The 17,061-nt window shown below is 40.3% G+C and overlaps 1 protein-coding gene and 1 long non-coding RNA gene across 3 annotated transcripts in view; both read left to right on the top strand.

Moving 5' to 3' along the window:
• The window catches only part of GALNT7 (polypeptide N-acetylgalactosaminyltransferase 7), a 72,194-nt gene extending 64,014 nt beyond the window's left edge, over positions 1 to 8,180 (top strand). For both annotated transcript variants that reach the window (XM_063156199.1, XM_063156200.1), the window contains exons 10-12: positions 1,815 to 1,913; positions 3,180 to 3,308; positions 5,944 to 8,180. In XM_063156199.1, coding sequence (XP_063012269.1) covers positions 1,815 to 1,913; positions 3,180 to 3,308; positions 5,944 to 6,081 — 366 coding nt within the window. In that variant the 3' untranslated portion in view covers positions 6,082 to 8,180. The remainder of the gene's footprint in view (positions 1 to 1,814; positions 1,914 to 3,179; positions 3,309 to 5,943) is intronic.
• A 1,339-nt stretch (positions 8,181 to 9,519) lies between these two features.
• Positions 9,520 to 11,953, top strand: LOC134418968 (uncharacterized). Its single transcript, XR_010027906.1, has 3 exons — positions 9,520 to 9,971; positions 10,246 to 10,322; positions 11,175 to 11,953. It is a non-coding gene; the product is annotated as an uncharacterized LOC134418968 (long non-coding RNA).
• The last annotated feature ends 5,108 nt before the right edge of the window (positions 11,954 to 17,061 follow it).

Below are 17,061 nucleotides of genomic sequence, written 5' to 3'. Positions count from 1 at the left end.
TTGGTGAAGATTAATAGGTGAAAATATCTTTTGTGTGAAAGCCTAGAGAACAGATCATTAAATCCAGGTGGAGTTCATTCTGCCTGTGTTTGCTAGACTGGGAAGTACTCACACATTTACAGCCTCAGCTAGTTCCTTACCTGCATGTAATGATTTTATATGATTCTGTCACCACCGTTTCCAACATCGGTGTGTACAATTCTAACTTCACTAAATTAAGAATGTGGTTGCAAATGCAGCACTTTCAAGTGGTTGGCAGAGAAAGTTGGCATATTACAGGTGAGTGCAGGACCCCTCACTGAACTCTGCCTGTCTCATTCTGGCATTTAGCCCACACCTTGGCAAGCACATACTGCAGGTCTCCTGCCTGCTTTCAAATTTTTCCCCCTCTGCAATTGATTACTTTTTTGCCCTGTCTCTCCTATTTATTTCACTTTTGAAGACTGTTGAGGGAAATTAAGAAAATCTTCTTGCTAGCTGAGGAGAGCTCCTGTGTCCCCCCAAATTTAGCAACCTTCTTCCCCGAGATATGATGAATACGATACATGGGTTTGCAGCTTCAAAAGCACATTAGGAAATACAGATCTCTGCTGTCTCCTATCACCAAGTGTCACCTCTAATTTCTTAATGCTAGAATTAGTGATACAGAGCATGTGTGTGGTGAATGGAGGTACAAATAATCTTTTGTCTGACAGACCAGATTAACAATGCCACCTTGATTTCTTACCTAAAAGCTAGCACAAAGCATTAGCTACTATATGAGCCTTAGACCTCCTCAAGTACCTGCATAAAGGGTTTGGGAGGTACACTAAATATTGCTGTTCACCAAGGTGAAAGCATCAGAAAAGTGTAAAATAATACTGGTGACCTTGCAGGAAATCATCCCTGATAAAAGCAAGTGGGTCTGGTGAAGCAACAGGAAAATTCTGAGTTCAGAGACTTCTCTGAAGTTTTCTTCAACTCTTCTTCACAGGCTGCTAGTTATCCTCCATCTGAGAAGTCCTGTCCCTCCTCCCCCCATTTGTAACACCACACTGATTGCATTTCCACACTCTGGGGTAGGAAAGTATGGGTTCATCTTCCCTAGCGCTCCCTGGAAGAGTCTAATCTTAGTCCTTCAGACTTTTTATACCATTACAAAGAGGAAAGAGGCTCTGGCAACAAAAATAGGTCTGGAAAAAACGTTATTTGTGTCATAAAGTCTTTGTAAGGCTGCTTGTTGGCCCTTCTGAGAAGGGAGTGAGACAATCAGCAGTTGAGACGTGCTTTATGACAGGACTTCTGTTCTTTATCCCTGTGCCTGTCCCTCATCAATTTTATTTCTTTTTTTTTCCTGTGTAATTGCTGCTGCAGAAGGTCCATCTGAGCAGCTGGGTCGGTGGGCTGTGTCTGGCTGTGGGTAATTGCTGCTGTGCATAACTCCTCTGCATCCTGTTTCTCTTCACCCACAAGTGAGAGCGACTTACCTGAGCTCCTGAGCTTATTTATGAAGACCTGGGAGATGGAACATGCTCTGATAGGAGAGTGCATAAATTAAAATACTTGGCAGTCCTATATTTAGGTGTTACTAACTTGGAATTGAGCTTTGCAACTCTGGCTTTATCAGCATGGAATAGCCTGCAAATTAGCACGGGCAGGTTGAAGCTCCATCTCCCAGAACAGTTAACATCAGTACTTAAATTTCATACACAGGTTTGTCTAATCTCTCTGTCAGATACCTGTTTCTGGTTTGAGAGATAAGTGAGAATTTTCTGAACTCCTTAGTATTTATTTTTCCCTTGAGACTAACTCTGAGTGCAAAACCTCTTTTCCAGATTAGAGGCTTTGAGACCTCTTACTGCATCGACAGCATGGGGCACACCAATGGTGGCTTTGTTGAGCTTGGGCCATGCCACAGAATGGGAGGAAATCAGGTAAGGAGCTTGGAGGCAAGGCTGAAGGAGAAGTGCTTGCTGTGGATTGATAACAGGCAGGTTTTCTGTTAAGCCTGTACATCAAGTCACCTAGGTGCCAGCTACAAAGGTGGGAATTAGGGCTTTCTGTAAGCATACTGGCATTGCTAAAGTACAGCAGTCTGAAAATACCATTTCAAACATAAATGGTATGAAATTGAAGGCAAATTCATAATCCATTCTTCAGGGAAAGTGGTACATGAAAAAGCACCAGTATCACTGCTTCAGCTCTTAGCATTGCTCCTGATTCACCACTTGCCTTTACTTAATAATTAATCCTTCAGGAAAAAAACCTTTACTGCACCTCAAGTATGTAAAGAAGTTGTTTTGGTCCAAGCTAAAACACTTTTGTGCAGTAACTCATCTTCCACCACATTAGAGAAGAAAATGAGCAGAAATGTATCTCTGCTTCATTTACAAATTAATTGACAGAACATAATTACTATTAGATGATAGCAATCAAAGATTTTATTGTGTTTGACCTGTATCTTCACAAACCTGCCCACACTACCACACAGATATGCTGTTCTGTCTTTATATTTTCTTTTCTGGTTGGAAATTTTTTCAGAATTAAAGTCCTTATTTAAGCCCATGTAAACTTAAACCAGGCAATTTTTTTGTGGCAATCATAAAATTGCATTTAGGATGATTTTTTTAGAAATCCTATGTGGTTTAGCTCTTAGTAGCCCCTGGAAATGTCTGTTTTATTCTGATATTTAATGAAAAGGTTCCCTAAACTACATATGCTACCCAAAAACCCTGTAGCAATCATTCTGTAAGAAGTAGCTGGATAATCTCTTTGTATCTGGATGAATTAGATTGATTTCCTCCATGGGTAAAATGCCAAAATTTTAGTGTCTTCACATGAAATTACTGTCCAGGATCAAGGACTTGCTACCAGGCTTTTATAAAGATAATGGGTTGTTTGGCCATCAAATCATACAAAGGTCTGTAATTAAACACTTTTAGAAGTCTCCTTAATATGAGTCCCTTTCAATTTTTGTCTTTCTAGTTAAGTTCTTGGCCTTTTAAGTCCTACAGGAAAGTTAACCATGACATTTAGTATTATGATAGTAAAAGTGTGTTATGCAAAATAAAGAACCCTCCTGAAAGACAGGTGTAATAAAACCAGAAAATGTTTTGAATGTTGTAATTTCATTGTGTTTGCAGTGTTTATAGAATGCTCATTGAGTTAACTGTTGTGAAAATGGCTTTTTCTTTTGTTAGCTTTTCCGAATCAATGAAGCCAATCAGCTCATGCAGTACGATCAGTGCTTAACTAAAGGACCAGATGGATCCAAAATTATGATTACACACTGTAATCAGAATGAATTCAAGGAGTGGCAATTCTTCAAGGTATGCAACAGATATATGGAAGAAAATACACTTTTAGATTTCCTTTCAGTGGGTTTTTTTCAGCTTTAAAATTTGTTTTATGTGTATCTGAAATTAACGATCTGTGACAGGGTTAACTGAATTGAGTAAATTTTTAATGGCACATTCGCAGAAATACACGCATGCTAGAGAAACTTCCTCTAGTGAAAGATCCGTTTATTTAGTGAATCTAGTTGCTGTCTTCTGTAGCAAAATCTTTAAGGAAAACTCCATGAGGCGACATTTGTTGCCACAGAGATATTAGGAGTTAGCACATGTCTCAGAGGAAGCAAAGAGCATGCCCGCTCCTAGTGACAGGCTTTATAAAGGCTTTTAGTGCCATCACCCTCTCTGCTTGTATCCTCTGTTTCAACAAAGTCTCTGCTGGAGTGCATTTAGAAGCTAGGGTCAGTGTTAGGTCTCATTTTGGGCAGTCTAAATGAAGTGTTTCTCTGTTTAAAGACAAGATATTTTTAAGCCTGCATAGGAGCAGGTAAATGTAAGATTACTCTGCCTTTTCATGTTGTCTTTGTCTTCTTCAGTATTTCACTTCCTGTTCGTTAGGCATTCTCTAGTAACAATAACATGCTCTGTTCTTAATCCTGGGTGTGGTACTGTTATAATGCTGTTGCAAAATCTATAAATTTTTAATAAGGACTTGGAATGTTGGCTGATGTACATGTGAGGGCTGCTACAGTCTATTTAGTCATTACATCTGTAAGTTCTCTATTCATGTAAGTTTTGTTAGTGTTGCTTTAAAAAATGCCTACGTTTCTATTTCTGTGTCTTAAGAAAATGAGACTGAATTATCCTTGGATATAGCAACATATAGCTTGGTTCTACATCTACAAAACTATTCCATGTAAAATTTTCTTCAGCTTATATAGCTAGCATATTGCATATTTATTAATTCATAACCTGGTTATCTGGATTCTTTATTGTTTGTCTGAAAGATGCACAGTTGAGTGCAGTGAAATCTGTATGTTATCCTTTAAGCTACTCCACATTTTCTGGTGTTTGCATAGAGCTAGGGAAATATCAGGTACCATAATGCCATTTCCATCCAGCTCAGCTTCCTTGTGCTGGATAGACAGACAAATTTCTTTAAACCTGGAATGTAAAAATCAGTAAGCAGCGGCAGGTAAGGGCCAACCTCAGCTTTAATATTTCAGGAGAATAATATGTAGCAGTTTTTAACTCTCCAGCCATTCTAGTTTGTCCCAGCATGTTACTTGGCTTCTCTCTAAGAATTTCATTTATGCAAGATCCATTTCCTCTGCACTAGCACTGGTTGTGTAATTGTTTGCTTATTACCACAAGTTATAAGGAAGCTCACTAAGCACAGTCTGGGCTGTAGAACAAAACACTGGCTGGCTTCTAGAAGGAAAGAAAAGGGAGGGTGAGAATGAAAGGACCACCAAGGGTGTGTAACCAAATACCAGGAACTGGGCACACTGCTGTGCAGTGCAGAGGGTATAACTGCTTCTTCTAATGCTGAAGGTGTGAGGAATGAGACACTTGTGGACTGCTGAAAAATGCTGTGGCCTTTTGTAAATTAAGGCTGCAAGGAGATTTTATCTGGTTGGTCTGTTGGCTGTCTCTGAAACAAGCAGTGTGCCAGTTTGCTGAGTGTAACACGTGCTGCTTGAGCACTGAGCACTAGCAGGGATCGAGAACAGGGCTGCTGGTGGTCTGCCTGTTGCTTTTGTTTAGACACCCATTTTTCTCTCCAGCTAGATGACCTCTGTATCTGGTCACACATCAGGAGCCAGGTATTGATCTGTGGCTGTGCACACATGTGTGGGGTGATGGAGGGGGTCCCCATGCCAGGGGTGTGTGTGTGTGTGCACAGGGCAGGGCTGCAGAGCCCCCGCAGTGCCATGGCCTTGCTGCTGCTCCCTTTCCTCCCCACTGGATGCAGCCAGTCAGAGCCAGGGCTGCCTCTGGCACAGGGGGTCAGCAAGCAGGAGAGGAGCCACAGACCAAAGGCAGGAGACTGGAGCGTGGCAGCATGGTGGGTGTGGAAGGAGACAGATGTGCCAGGGTCAGCCTGAACGTGCCTGGTGCAATAGGTTTGTGCTTCCTTGGGCAGCCTCCTGCTGCTCTGGAAGCCAGACTTAACTCTCATACTCTTTACTCTTCCTTCTGCCAGCCAAACAGGGAGCCAAGTTAGTACTTTTTTTACCCCTGAGGTGTTAATGTTGGTGTTGTACATTTGTTTTCTTGAGGGCTGACTGGAGGAGGAGCTGCCCAGTGAAGTCCTCATAGAGCTGTCCTCAAGAGTTAATCTTCTGGTTTGGTTACAGGATGGATGAAAAGGCTTAGAAGCATTTTAGATAGAGTTTTGCTCATTTTGTTAGTAGTTTGTTGCCTAAGAGAAACAGGAGGCCTCTCAAGAGGACCTACAGGAAGCAAAGATTTAATATGAAGGCTGCAAAGTGCTATGTTTAACAAATAGTAAAATGAGTGTAGAACTGATCTGTTTTGGGATGCTGAAACCTGGTTTTGTAAATCACTATATTGCAGATGTAAAGAAATATTAAAAAAAACCCAGAACAAATGAAAATAAACCCAACACAAAAACCCAACACGTTTTCCTGGTGGTTTTGTCTTTCAGAATCTGCACAGATTTACTCACATTCCGTCAGGGAAGTGCTTGGATCGCTCCGAAGTCCTGCATCAAGTTTTCATTTCAGAGTGTGACTCCAGTAAAGCAACACAAAAATGGGAAATGAACAACATCCTTAGTGTGTAGACAGACAAAACCTACCTACTGACGCATTCATTTGTACAGGACTGAAAATAGCCTGAAAACTGCTGCAGTTATTAACTTTGTACAGCTGTGAGCCTCCTGGCTTGGATGAAGGACATAGAGGAACTGTGATTATTACAATAACATTATCATCCGCAGTTAATGTTTACAAAACTGCTTTACCTTAAACTCTGTAGATGTTTACATCTTTTTGTTTCAAGATGTTGGTAAATTAATGTGCTGTTAGCTATGGTTCATAGGAACATAGTTAAAAGCGTTGTCGTCTTCTTTGGGATTACACTCAGGGGTCTGAAGGCAGTTTTTTTACACACACTTGAAGAGGTTGTAGTAATCAGATTTTCATAGAACTTGGTGATTATCAACCTGTTGTATATTTTTATTTAATTTTACATCTTACTAAGCACTGCCACAGGTTATTAGCCAGGGTGGCCTTCTCTCACAATCATGCTGCTTTTTTGGAAGATGAATTTGAACATATTTAGTGCCTCTTTCATTTCTCTCTTTCACAAGGAAAGCATTTGTTGGAAATTTGCAGTGGGCTGCTCTGAGCTGTCACCAGGGGTCGGGACCTGCCATACCACCCTGTGTAATTAGTGTGCTAACGAAGACAAATTTCTGTTGCCAGTTTGGCTGCTCTGCTTCGACGGGGTGCTTGGTACAGTGCAAGGAAGACTGTCCACTTTAGTGCTAATGTGGTGCAATTTGATGGAGGTAAGCACCCTCACAAATCCAGTTAAGAATTTATAAGCACTAATTTGCTTGTTTAAACCATGCCTTACATAAAAATAATTAAAATAAACAACAACAACAAAAAAAGCTGCACAATTATGTAAAACTTGGAAAGAATCAAATACTTCATTTATACTGCTATTTTGAATGAAAATCACTTAGAGGTGGACTAAAACTTATAATTAGGAAAAAAGCATCCAGCTACTTAACACATCTGCCTGATTCATCACAAGGACATCTGTCAGCCAGTTTGGATGCCAGATTTTCGTTCCAAAAGAGAAATGGAAATTCTGAATTCACACTTGTTGGTACTAATCTTCTTGTTATTTATGTCATTCACAACTTCTCCAGTGGGATTACAAACACGAAAAACCAACTGCTTGGTGCTACAGTGTACAGAGTAGAATGAGAAGAAGTTGTTTCTAAAAATGTTCTGGAAAGGAGTTGATGCAAACTCCCTTAGGAATATAAATATTGACTCTGAACAAATAGAGAGGTGGAGAGGAAATGACTTATCCTCACTTCCTTTGTCCAGATTTTGTAACTTAAATGTTGACATCAGTGTACTGATTCCATAACTGTTGTCCCTATAACACGTCACACAATTAAGTATGACTAAATACTTCCCTGAGGTCTAGAATAGCATTGCATGCAGCTTCCATTGATGTTAACAAGGGTTATGTATCATGTTTGGTGACAGACTTGATAGGGCTGTCAGCACGGATCTATTAGTTTGGGATCTTTCCTAGTTTCTTTAAACTTCTCATCTATCCTTTCGGAGCTATGAAAAATAGAAAATAAAGGAGGGAGAAACTGGAAAAAAAAAAAAAGGAAAATAAGGTTTTGTGCTGGTACTTGTTCCTTGTGTGTGTGAAAACTGACTCCATTTGTGTGTTGGGTAGATTAATTTAATCATACAACTATGCATAAGAGAAAGAATGGTGGCACATAGATTGTGCGGGTGTGCATTTTAAATGGGTATTATGTGCAATTCATTGAAAGCTGATGCTGTGTGTGAATATGAATCTGTATGTGAGACTGAAACCTTACAAAACATGAGATCATAAGAAGCTGTTGCTGTAATGACTTTTTCCTACTATAGCCGGCTTGGAAAAAAATAATTCCCATATTCTTGCTTTGTAAGTTGATGATAATATCACTATGCATTTCTACATATTTTATAAATTTGATTTATGCAGATTTTGATACACTGTATGTTTCTGTAGAAATTGTATAAATCTTTAAAAAATTTATTAGGGAAAAAATCTGGGAAACTTATGTATATCTTACTCATGGGTTGCTTGTTTTTTAGGTGAAGTAAATAAAATATTTGAATTTTTCGTTTTACTATACTTTTCAGAGTAAAAATGGATTATTTCCTTTATAGAAACCCCCATATCTCAAAATCTAGGAAACTTCAATGTTACAAACTTACAAATAATAAATGCAGTTTATTTTAAGTTTTATCTAGGTACCTTTTGTTGCATCTGTGGGGACTCAGGTTTTTTCCAAGTGAAATGAAAAACTTAAATTCCCACTGAGAACTGACACGTGGACATATTTTGATTTTTGTCTCATCTGCCTGATATAATTAGGCAGATTTAATATGTTCATAGAAAATCAACTTGAGAGTAGAACCAAAGGCCAGGTCTAGTTTGTATTGTTTTTACTGTCTTATCTTAGTTCATTTATGTTTCCACTAAGAAGCATGTTTGAACCTAACTTCATTTTTTCCTGAGAAGGTTCCTTAGCAAAGGAGGATGTAATTAAATCAGGGCATGAAAGAAACAAGTTCTAAGAGTGAACCCAAGTCCTGAAATCTACAGGCCTTTTTTTACAAACAGGATTCTTGCTTCCCAGCCATATCTCTCAGTGCACTTTTGAGTATTCAGATTTCAAAAAGCTCTTTTGACAAAACCCTGGAGTTATATCACAGACTATTCATGTAGGCAACACCCTTTTATGCATGGAAACGGGGACCAATAGGAAGGAGAGGACATCTTTCTTTATTACCAGAGATCCTGGCACCAGGACAACCTACAGCAGAACCCACAGGAGTACCAAGGACATTGTCCCCACTAATGGGTTCCTAGAATCAGTGCATTCTCTTTCCCTACTGCCAGTCAGTCTCCTTCACTACTGCCTGCTTCTTCCACACCATTTGCCTCCAAACTGCAGTCCCTAAAGCCAAAACTTATCAACTTACTGCTCTAAAACTACATCAAGAAACTTGAGATCTATTATAGCATGCCAGAGACGTTAAAATTTTATGCTCTTGATCTGTGAGCCTTCTTGCAAGAAAAAGCAAAACATACCACTGCCTGTAAAAAACACAAAAGATGCTTTGGTAGATTTTTGCTGTATATAAAGCACAATTTTCCTTTTACTTTAAAAAACATCAAATTATGCAAGAATCTATGGAGGCAAAGTAATAAGGAGAGCTTAAGAACATGAAGAAGAAATTATCTACACTTTTAAACACAAACTTTGTTTCTGTAAAAGCATTTATTGCTTGTTTTTTGCTGGTGAGTTTAGATCCATCAACTGTAATAGGTGTAAAGAAATACGGGAGAACAAATTGGAAATGTTTCTGTTTCTGGTTGTTCTCATTCCTGTGAAAGGCATGAGAATGCTAGCTCTTGCTGTGTTCTGAAATCCTACCCTGCTTACTTTGATGAGAATAATCTGAGAAGTGTCAGTGGCTATCTTCCAGGGTAATATGTACTTTCAGGGAACATCAGAAGTGGCTGCCAGCACTTGGTCCTCTGGCTGTCCAACCCTGCAAGACTCCTCTGAACTGCAGCGCTGGATCTGTAAATTGTGTGGCTTGGCTGGCACTATACAAAAGGACTCTCCACATAGAACGAATCTTGTTAGAAAAAGTGATAGGCTGTCAAAAACAATGCAGGTGCTTTTGGCTCCCTTGGGTTTTGAATGAAACCCAAAGCATGAACGGTGAGTGACCCCGAAGTCTGGAAGCAGTTTGGCCCTCCTGTCACGGGAGCCTCAGTCACTGGCGCCCCAGGGGTGTGCGGGGCTGTGAGCTGTCCCCCGCGTCACCCTCGGCTGCAGGGGCTGCTGTGGGTGGAGCCCAGGAAAGCAGGAACAAGTGCCCATGTGGATTTTACATCCCAGTAACCCAGGTAATGTAATGCTCAGTTACCTTTGGTTTTTAAAATCTTAACAATCTAAACCATTCTTTATATGGAGGAACTAATGAAGTGTTCTCCATGACCACATAACGGGGGGGCCTGGTGATATTAAAACTAAGGTGTCTGCACAGCCCTTGGGATTGTTATCTCCTTGCACTGCTCTGTGGCTTTTCTGATCAGTGTGGATGGAGCCTCTCCAGCCAAGCAGTGATCTGTGGTGGCTGATGGGTCTGAACTGACTGATGGAAAATGCATGTTCCTTCAGTCAACAGGTCAATGAAGGTGACAAGCATCCAAGTCTGTAAGGAGGAGTTAGAGCTGCTGGAACACCAAGATGAAAAGGTTTGTTTGCATGTTAGAGCCTTACTTTTTCTTACTAATCAAAGAAACATGATTGTTTTAGGGACATGAACAGTGTCCTCTCTGATGTGGAGAGCAGCTAAAGCAGGGCTGAGGGCTGGGTGTGTCCAGCAGCTCTCGTGAATGCAATCGTTCAGTGTGAAAACAGATCTGCCTCCAGCGATCTAACATTCAAATGATGTTTCATTTGCAAGAGTAATGCCTCCTGCACATAAAAAAAAAAAAAAAAAAAAAAAAAAACAAAAAAAAAAAAAAAAAAAAAACAGAAAGGTGGGGGATGCAGCATAACTCTAACTCATAATAAAAACCAAACAAGTGCCTGAGATGAGTGTGATGGCAATAGCAGCCTTCTGGCTGAATGTCCCTGGCAAAGGGAAAATGAAGGGAGAGATGATATTTTACTTCCCTGGAAAGGGCTGCTGGTGGCAGTGTGTGTCAACTAAGAAGGCAGCATGCCCAGACTGCTGTTAAACCACAGCCATCAGATGAAGAAGCACAGCTTGCAATGGGCTTTCTGAACCATGTGAAGGCACTAAGGTGGAAATAGGAATCAAAATACAGTCTTTCCCCTTGAAATTTGTGGGAGGATTTCCCCAGGAAAATAATGTAGGGCAGTATCTTTCTAGAAGCCCTGAGATAAGACAGGAGTTGGTCTTTGGGTACAATGTCTTCTGTCCCTCTGTGTCATTCTGCACAGGAGACCCCAAACCCTGCCTGGCAATGCAAGCTTTGCCAGCCTGAGCCTGGGGGATGGCTGCAGCACCTTGCCAGAGCCCTCACAATTACCAAACAGACAGCTACTGCAAATGCGGTTTTTGTGTTTTTATTTCTCAGACAGCGGAAACTGTGGAAGAAAAGTAGGACTGGATGAAAGTAGAAGCTTTCTGGAAGATTCTTGTGAGTTCATAAGAAGCAGAGATTTGGGAAAAGCTGACCAAGAGAAAAAGCATGACCAGTTCTGGAAGTGCTGCTATTCATGCTGCTCTTTTGATTGCACTGAGGAATGCACTGAAGTCCTGCCTGTCCTGAAGATGCCAAGGAATCTCTGGAGATACAGCTGATCAACCTGGCAGTGGGAAGGAAAGCTGTCTGTCCTGCCATCTGGGAGGGAAGGTAAGATGGTGTGGGGTGTTGCTGAGGAAAACAATTGTGTAACCCTGTAGCTGAGTGGGGTCTGGTTGCCATTGATACTAAAGCTTTTGAGGAGAAAGTGATATTGAACGGGCCATTTCCAGCTGGAGATAAGAAACACTCCTGGGTGGTTTTTTTCTGTAACATTATCCCATTATCTTCCAAGTCAGTATAAGAAAAATGGTTTATGGTCTATGTTCCAGAATTATCATGGGCAAGCTGAAAAATATTTTGAATTAGGATAAGAACTGAATGTAACATTAAAACATTAAGCACATGCAAGATCAGATCAAAAGTCCAGGTAGCACAGCAGCCTATCTCACTCAGAGGTCAGAAGGATCAGTGTGGTCAAAGAGTGCAGGGCAGAGTGAAAGGATGCTGCAAGGACACTTGTATGACCTTGTCGTTGCTTTCTGGCATTATATAACTCAAACACTTTCTGACTAGAGATGACATTTCTATTTATTAGTACTGAATTCCTCTAACTGCTGCTTCACTCTAGGCAGACTTTAGTCATGTGTCATCTGATTTATGCAAAAAGTTTTAATGTTTCTGAAGAGGCATGCTGGCTCTGCAGTGCACTCCTCTCCTGAAAAATCAGTATCATATAGGCTTGTTAAAGGCCCTAGTTCCTGAAGGGGCAGTCAGTGCTGGGTCAGTGCAGAGTTCAGCCAGCCAGGTAGCAAGCACTGACAATAACATCAATAACTACTCATTTTTCAAAGGGCCTTTCAGAATGTTGTGGTCTTGTCCATACGACCATCCCTCCAGCTCTGCTGAAGAAATAATTTATGGGTACAAACTTTACCATTGGATGTTTGGGAAATTCTGAGAATAGCCATACAACTTACAGGTGGAACACTGGATCTGCTACCTTTCTGGTGGTTGACTTCATATTCAGTCCTGGAATATCATGAGCCTCTCCAACATTGAGGCTAAGGGAAATAGTTGGTTTCAGGATGTCAGGATAATCAGAGCAATGTACAGGTTCACTAACTATTTAGTGCTGGCCTGTGACAATTCTGTAATTTGAGGAATTTGTGTAGGGAGTAATTTTTTTAATCAGGTGGATCTGAATCCTATGTTATTCCACAGTTATGAGATTTAATGCATCCCTGAGGGGCTGTGTGCATTGGAGAATGCAGCAGGGAGCTCAGCATCTGGGCTCTGTTATGGGATTCTTGACACTGGATTCAAATAGGATCTCAGCAAAGCAGATGGGTGGTGATGCAGCTCAAACAAGAGGCCCAGCAATTTTTGGAAATGCAGAGCCTGCTGACCAAACACTTAGGTATTTCAGGATGTGTAAAGAAATAGAAGGCAAAATGAGAAAGCAAACAGAAAAATTTATGCTAAGGCAAGTGAAGTGGGATCAGCAACCATCACTAGCACAGCAAATAATCCGTGACTGAACAATATATACTAGATTATGTACCAGTGTTATAGACCAGATGCCTATGATAAACTGTTATGAAAAAGTTCAACACATCATTGGCTAATCAAAGGTAAAACTCCTATTTCATTCTTTTTCTGATTTTCTCTCCACAATCATTTGCAACTCAATTAGTGTTCTAGGAGTTTTAAAGCCTATATATACTGAATCTATACAGTTCCCAGGTCTGTAGCTGTTCTAATCAGGACACACACACACATATGCATATTTATAATTTTCCAGACCATAGGTTTAGCTTTGGAAAAATAAGACCAGCTTTGTAAATAGGCTTTGTTCTTCTATGACCAAAGAAAAAGGAAACCTTCAATTCCTCGAGGGAAATGATAAGGCAATACTGAATATGTTTGTAACTCTTTTAGCTGATAATGCCTAACATGCTGTTTGCTTTTCTTGCAAACATTCATTATGTCTTCACAGAGTTATCTGTTACAGCTCCAGCATCTCCTCCAGACTAATGTAATATTACCCCATATTACCCAAAACTTGAATGTTAGGCCTGCTTTTCCCCCTTCCCATGTGATAGGGGAGCACATATTAACATGTAATACAATTTGTACTAAAACCACATTTCACGTGCTGGTTTTACTGCTCTGTCACTTCAGGCTGCAGGCTGGCTTTGCACTTCTTCACTGTTAGCTCTTGTTATTCATGCAAGATCTTCCATGGTGATTTTACTTCTTTTATGAGAAGTAGACCAGAAAAGCTCAAGTAGATCAAACCTACCTGATCTGCTTTACCTCAAGGTTTGCAGATTTGTTCAAAGAATATTTACAGCTCTATGGAACATGATTTCCCCTTGTGAAATCACAAGTTCTATTTAGCCATTTGTCCAGCAGCTCTCAGCTGTACTGTGGCTCCTACCAACTTGTCATATGGACAACCCTGGTCAAAAGCTCTCTGCATCTCCACTGAATGTTTTCTAAAAATTAGTGTTTTGTTTGTGACCTTCCATTCATCTAGCACTTAAGACAGTTTTAAATGAAAAAAATATAAAGTACGGTTCAAAGTTCAGCCATTTCTTCACTTGAATTTCCTCAGAACTCTTGGATGAATACCATCTGTCCTGTCAGTTTGTTTCAAGTTCTTTTACACTTGGATTTGAGACAGATGCTTCACCATGCCTCTTCCATTAAAAAATTTTGTCATGAAAACTGCCTGAAACCCCTCTACAAGGTTAAAAAGTTTTCTTCTAGGCGTTCCTACTGTATCTTGAGCATGCATTGTCCCTGGGACAGTCTGGCAGCCCTCTTGGTTCTGTGGATGCACAGGCTTTGGATGAGTTAATTTCCTTCCCAGTAGCTGGTACAGTGCTGTGTATTGGATTTAGGGGGAGGGTAATGTTGATTTCATTGTCACTGAGCAGTGTTTACACTTAGCCAAGGACTTCTCAGCTTCTCATGCTGCCCTGGCAGCCAGGAGGCCAGGGGTGCACAAGGAGCTGCAAGGAGACACAGCTGGGACAGGTGACCCCCACCACTGCCCAAACAGAAATTCAATGCCATAAGAGTCAGCATATAACTGGGGTGAAAGCTGGCTGAAGGACACTCTTTGGAAACTGGCTGGGCATTATTTGCTTGTTTTTCATTTGCATCACTTCATCTGCATTTTTAAATTCTTTTGTTATTTTCCTTTTTAGTATAATTTATTCATTTATTATTATTTTATTTCAATTATGAAGCTGCTTCTATCTCAAGGCATGAGTTTACCTTTACCATTCCAATTCTCTCCCCCATCCCACTGTTTGGGGAGCGAGTGGCTGCATGGGGCTTGGTTGCTGGTTTAAGATCAGACATGACAGATGTGTTTGAAAGTTGTTAGTCTGTTTTCTCATGTTGCTCTGATGCTCTTTTGTTGCTTTGCCACATGTTGCTGTGTCTGGCCTGTTGATGTGTGGGGTGTTTTTGGCTTTCTGGTTTAGAAATAACTTGAACTTTCTGAAACTGCTTTCCTACATTTGTTATTCTCTCATTCTTCCTCTTTATCCACCTCAGACTGATTTTTGGTGGACTTTTGGTCTGCTTTACTGTGTGGGATCTTTATGCTGAATATCTGGTGCAATGTGAGAGCTCTTCCCAGTGCCTGCAAACCATTTTGGGCATGCCTTTTGCTTTTGGTTTTAGACCTCCCAGTTCACCTCCAGTGAGTTATTTCATAAGTTTGTCCATATTGAGCAGTGATGTGAAAAACTAATTCAGCTTTTCTTCTATGGCCTTATCTTTACTGAACATTCCCCTTAAACTTTGATTACTTATTATTCCTTTCAGCAAGTGCTCACAAATGGGCATTACATGAAATCCCTGACCTGACACATCATACTTTGTGAAGCTTAATTTGAAAGCACTAATTTTCATGTACTCTTTTCCATTTGCCTTATATTGAACATCCTTCTTGCAAAAAGGACAAAATATCCTTTTTTTTTTATGTCAATTATCTTTAGTCATAGCAACATTCTCATGATAGATCAGCCTGGTGCAGAGTTTTTGGTGTGCAAGTTGTAAGGACACCTGAAGGGTTATATTTTGTTTCAATTTTAAAAAAAACTGAAACATTTCAAAAAATCAAATTAGTCAATGTACTCTGACTTTACCCCGCCACTGCAGAAAATTTAAACAATCTTATCAGAAAGATTCCATGAAGCATCACTGTTCTGCCCAGGGAGAGAATGTTGGAAGTGAGAGGATGTGGGAAGTCTGAACAGATGTGGTAACAAGATCAGCATGCTCTTGGATACACAATGTAACCGGGAATTGCCTCTAGATAGAATTTTTTAGTTAAGAATACAGGTGCTGTAGGACTGCAAATTCTACAGCAAAAAATGTTCTTGAGCACTGGAGGTGCTGTTCTGCCTCCCACTTCTGGTTTATGCCTGTGGCTTCAGGAAATCTGAGCCTGAAAAATGGAGCTATTGATCTCACCTCTGCCAAGTTATCTCTGGCAGGTCCAACATGTAAAACAGCAGCTAATCCTTCTGATGGTACTTAAATATCTCAGGGGCATGGTAGGGAGGACAAAGAAATTCTGGTTTTCTAAGGCTCTCAAAGATTAACACCTACTCCAGTATAAAAAGATTTGAATTGCCTTTACAGTTACTTAATTTCCATGCTCACAAGAATAAACTGTTTTTCTCAAGCCTCTTGTTTCAGAAAGTGCTGTTATCTTTGACCTATTCAGTGACATTTACCATAGTAAAGTCCTGAAAACACTTTTTACCTTACACAAAGTACAATGATGGGACACAAACTTACTTCATAAGCTAATGGGCAATAGGGACACATTTTGAACTAAATCTTGGAAGCTTGCCCTTCATATTACTTAATTTTTTAGACATTACATTTCAGGGCTGGGCTTTTCAAGAGCTAATAAAAGTTATTTTCTGGTATTTAGCTCAACAAATTAAACTTGAGCTATTTAGTTTAGCTGTAGGATCTCAAATTCCCCAGTTGAGAATATTGTTAGGTACCTAGATTTAAGCCTTTATATATATTGAAGTAAAATAATAAGTGAGAGCCAAGGAATAGTGTAACTGGTGACACTGGTACAACCACAAACAGGAACGCATCAGGAGCACTTGTTCTTTACAAATGCCTTCTCTTTCTGCAGGAATCCACTGGGGGTAGACATTCCAACATTTCTCACGCACTTCTGCAAGCTGTGTATTTTATGAGAAGCCAGTAATACTAGAGCCAGGGGGAGAGGGAAGGAGTAGTAACATCTGGGAAGACATGCCTCTAACCACATCTGTCTTACAGCCAAGGCCAGCGACCCTGAGCTCTGGAAGAGAAAGTTCCAAACATTCACTCATTATCAGCTACTGAAGCAAAACAAAGGTCTGTGCTTCAGCAGCCTGGTGAAAGATAATCCAGGAGTAATTATCCAGAACTTCACTACTTGAGAGATTTTTTTTTTCACCACAAGGTAACACAGGCAAAGGCTACTGTAAGGAAAGCATCAGTTTTAAGGAATGGCAGTGGGAGAGGAAATCAGTTAAAGGAGTTTAAGTGGCAGCAAAAGCTCCAGGAGTCAATGCCTAAGGGATTTGCCAGTTCTGCAGTAACAGCAAGAGCCCAGGAACACTGCATGTTCCCACAGAGGATTCCAGCATTCTGGGGGTGCCAAACATCATGAACACAAACAGAA

The sequence above is a fragment of the Melospiza melodia genome, chromosome 5 (assembly GCF_035770615.1).
Source record: "Melospiza melodia melodia isolate bMelMel2 chromosome 5, bMelMel2.pri, whole genome shotgun sequence".
Lineage (NCBI taxonomy): Eukaryota > Metazoa > Chordata > Aves > Passeriformes > Passerellidae > Melospiza > Melospiza melodia.
Note: the sequence above shows the minus strand (reverse complement) of the source record. Positions and strands in the feature narration are given on the sequence as shown.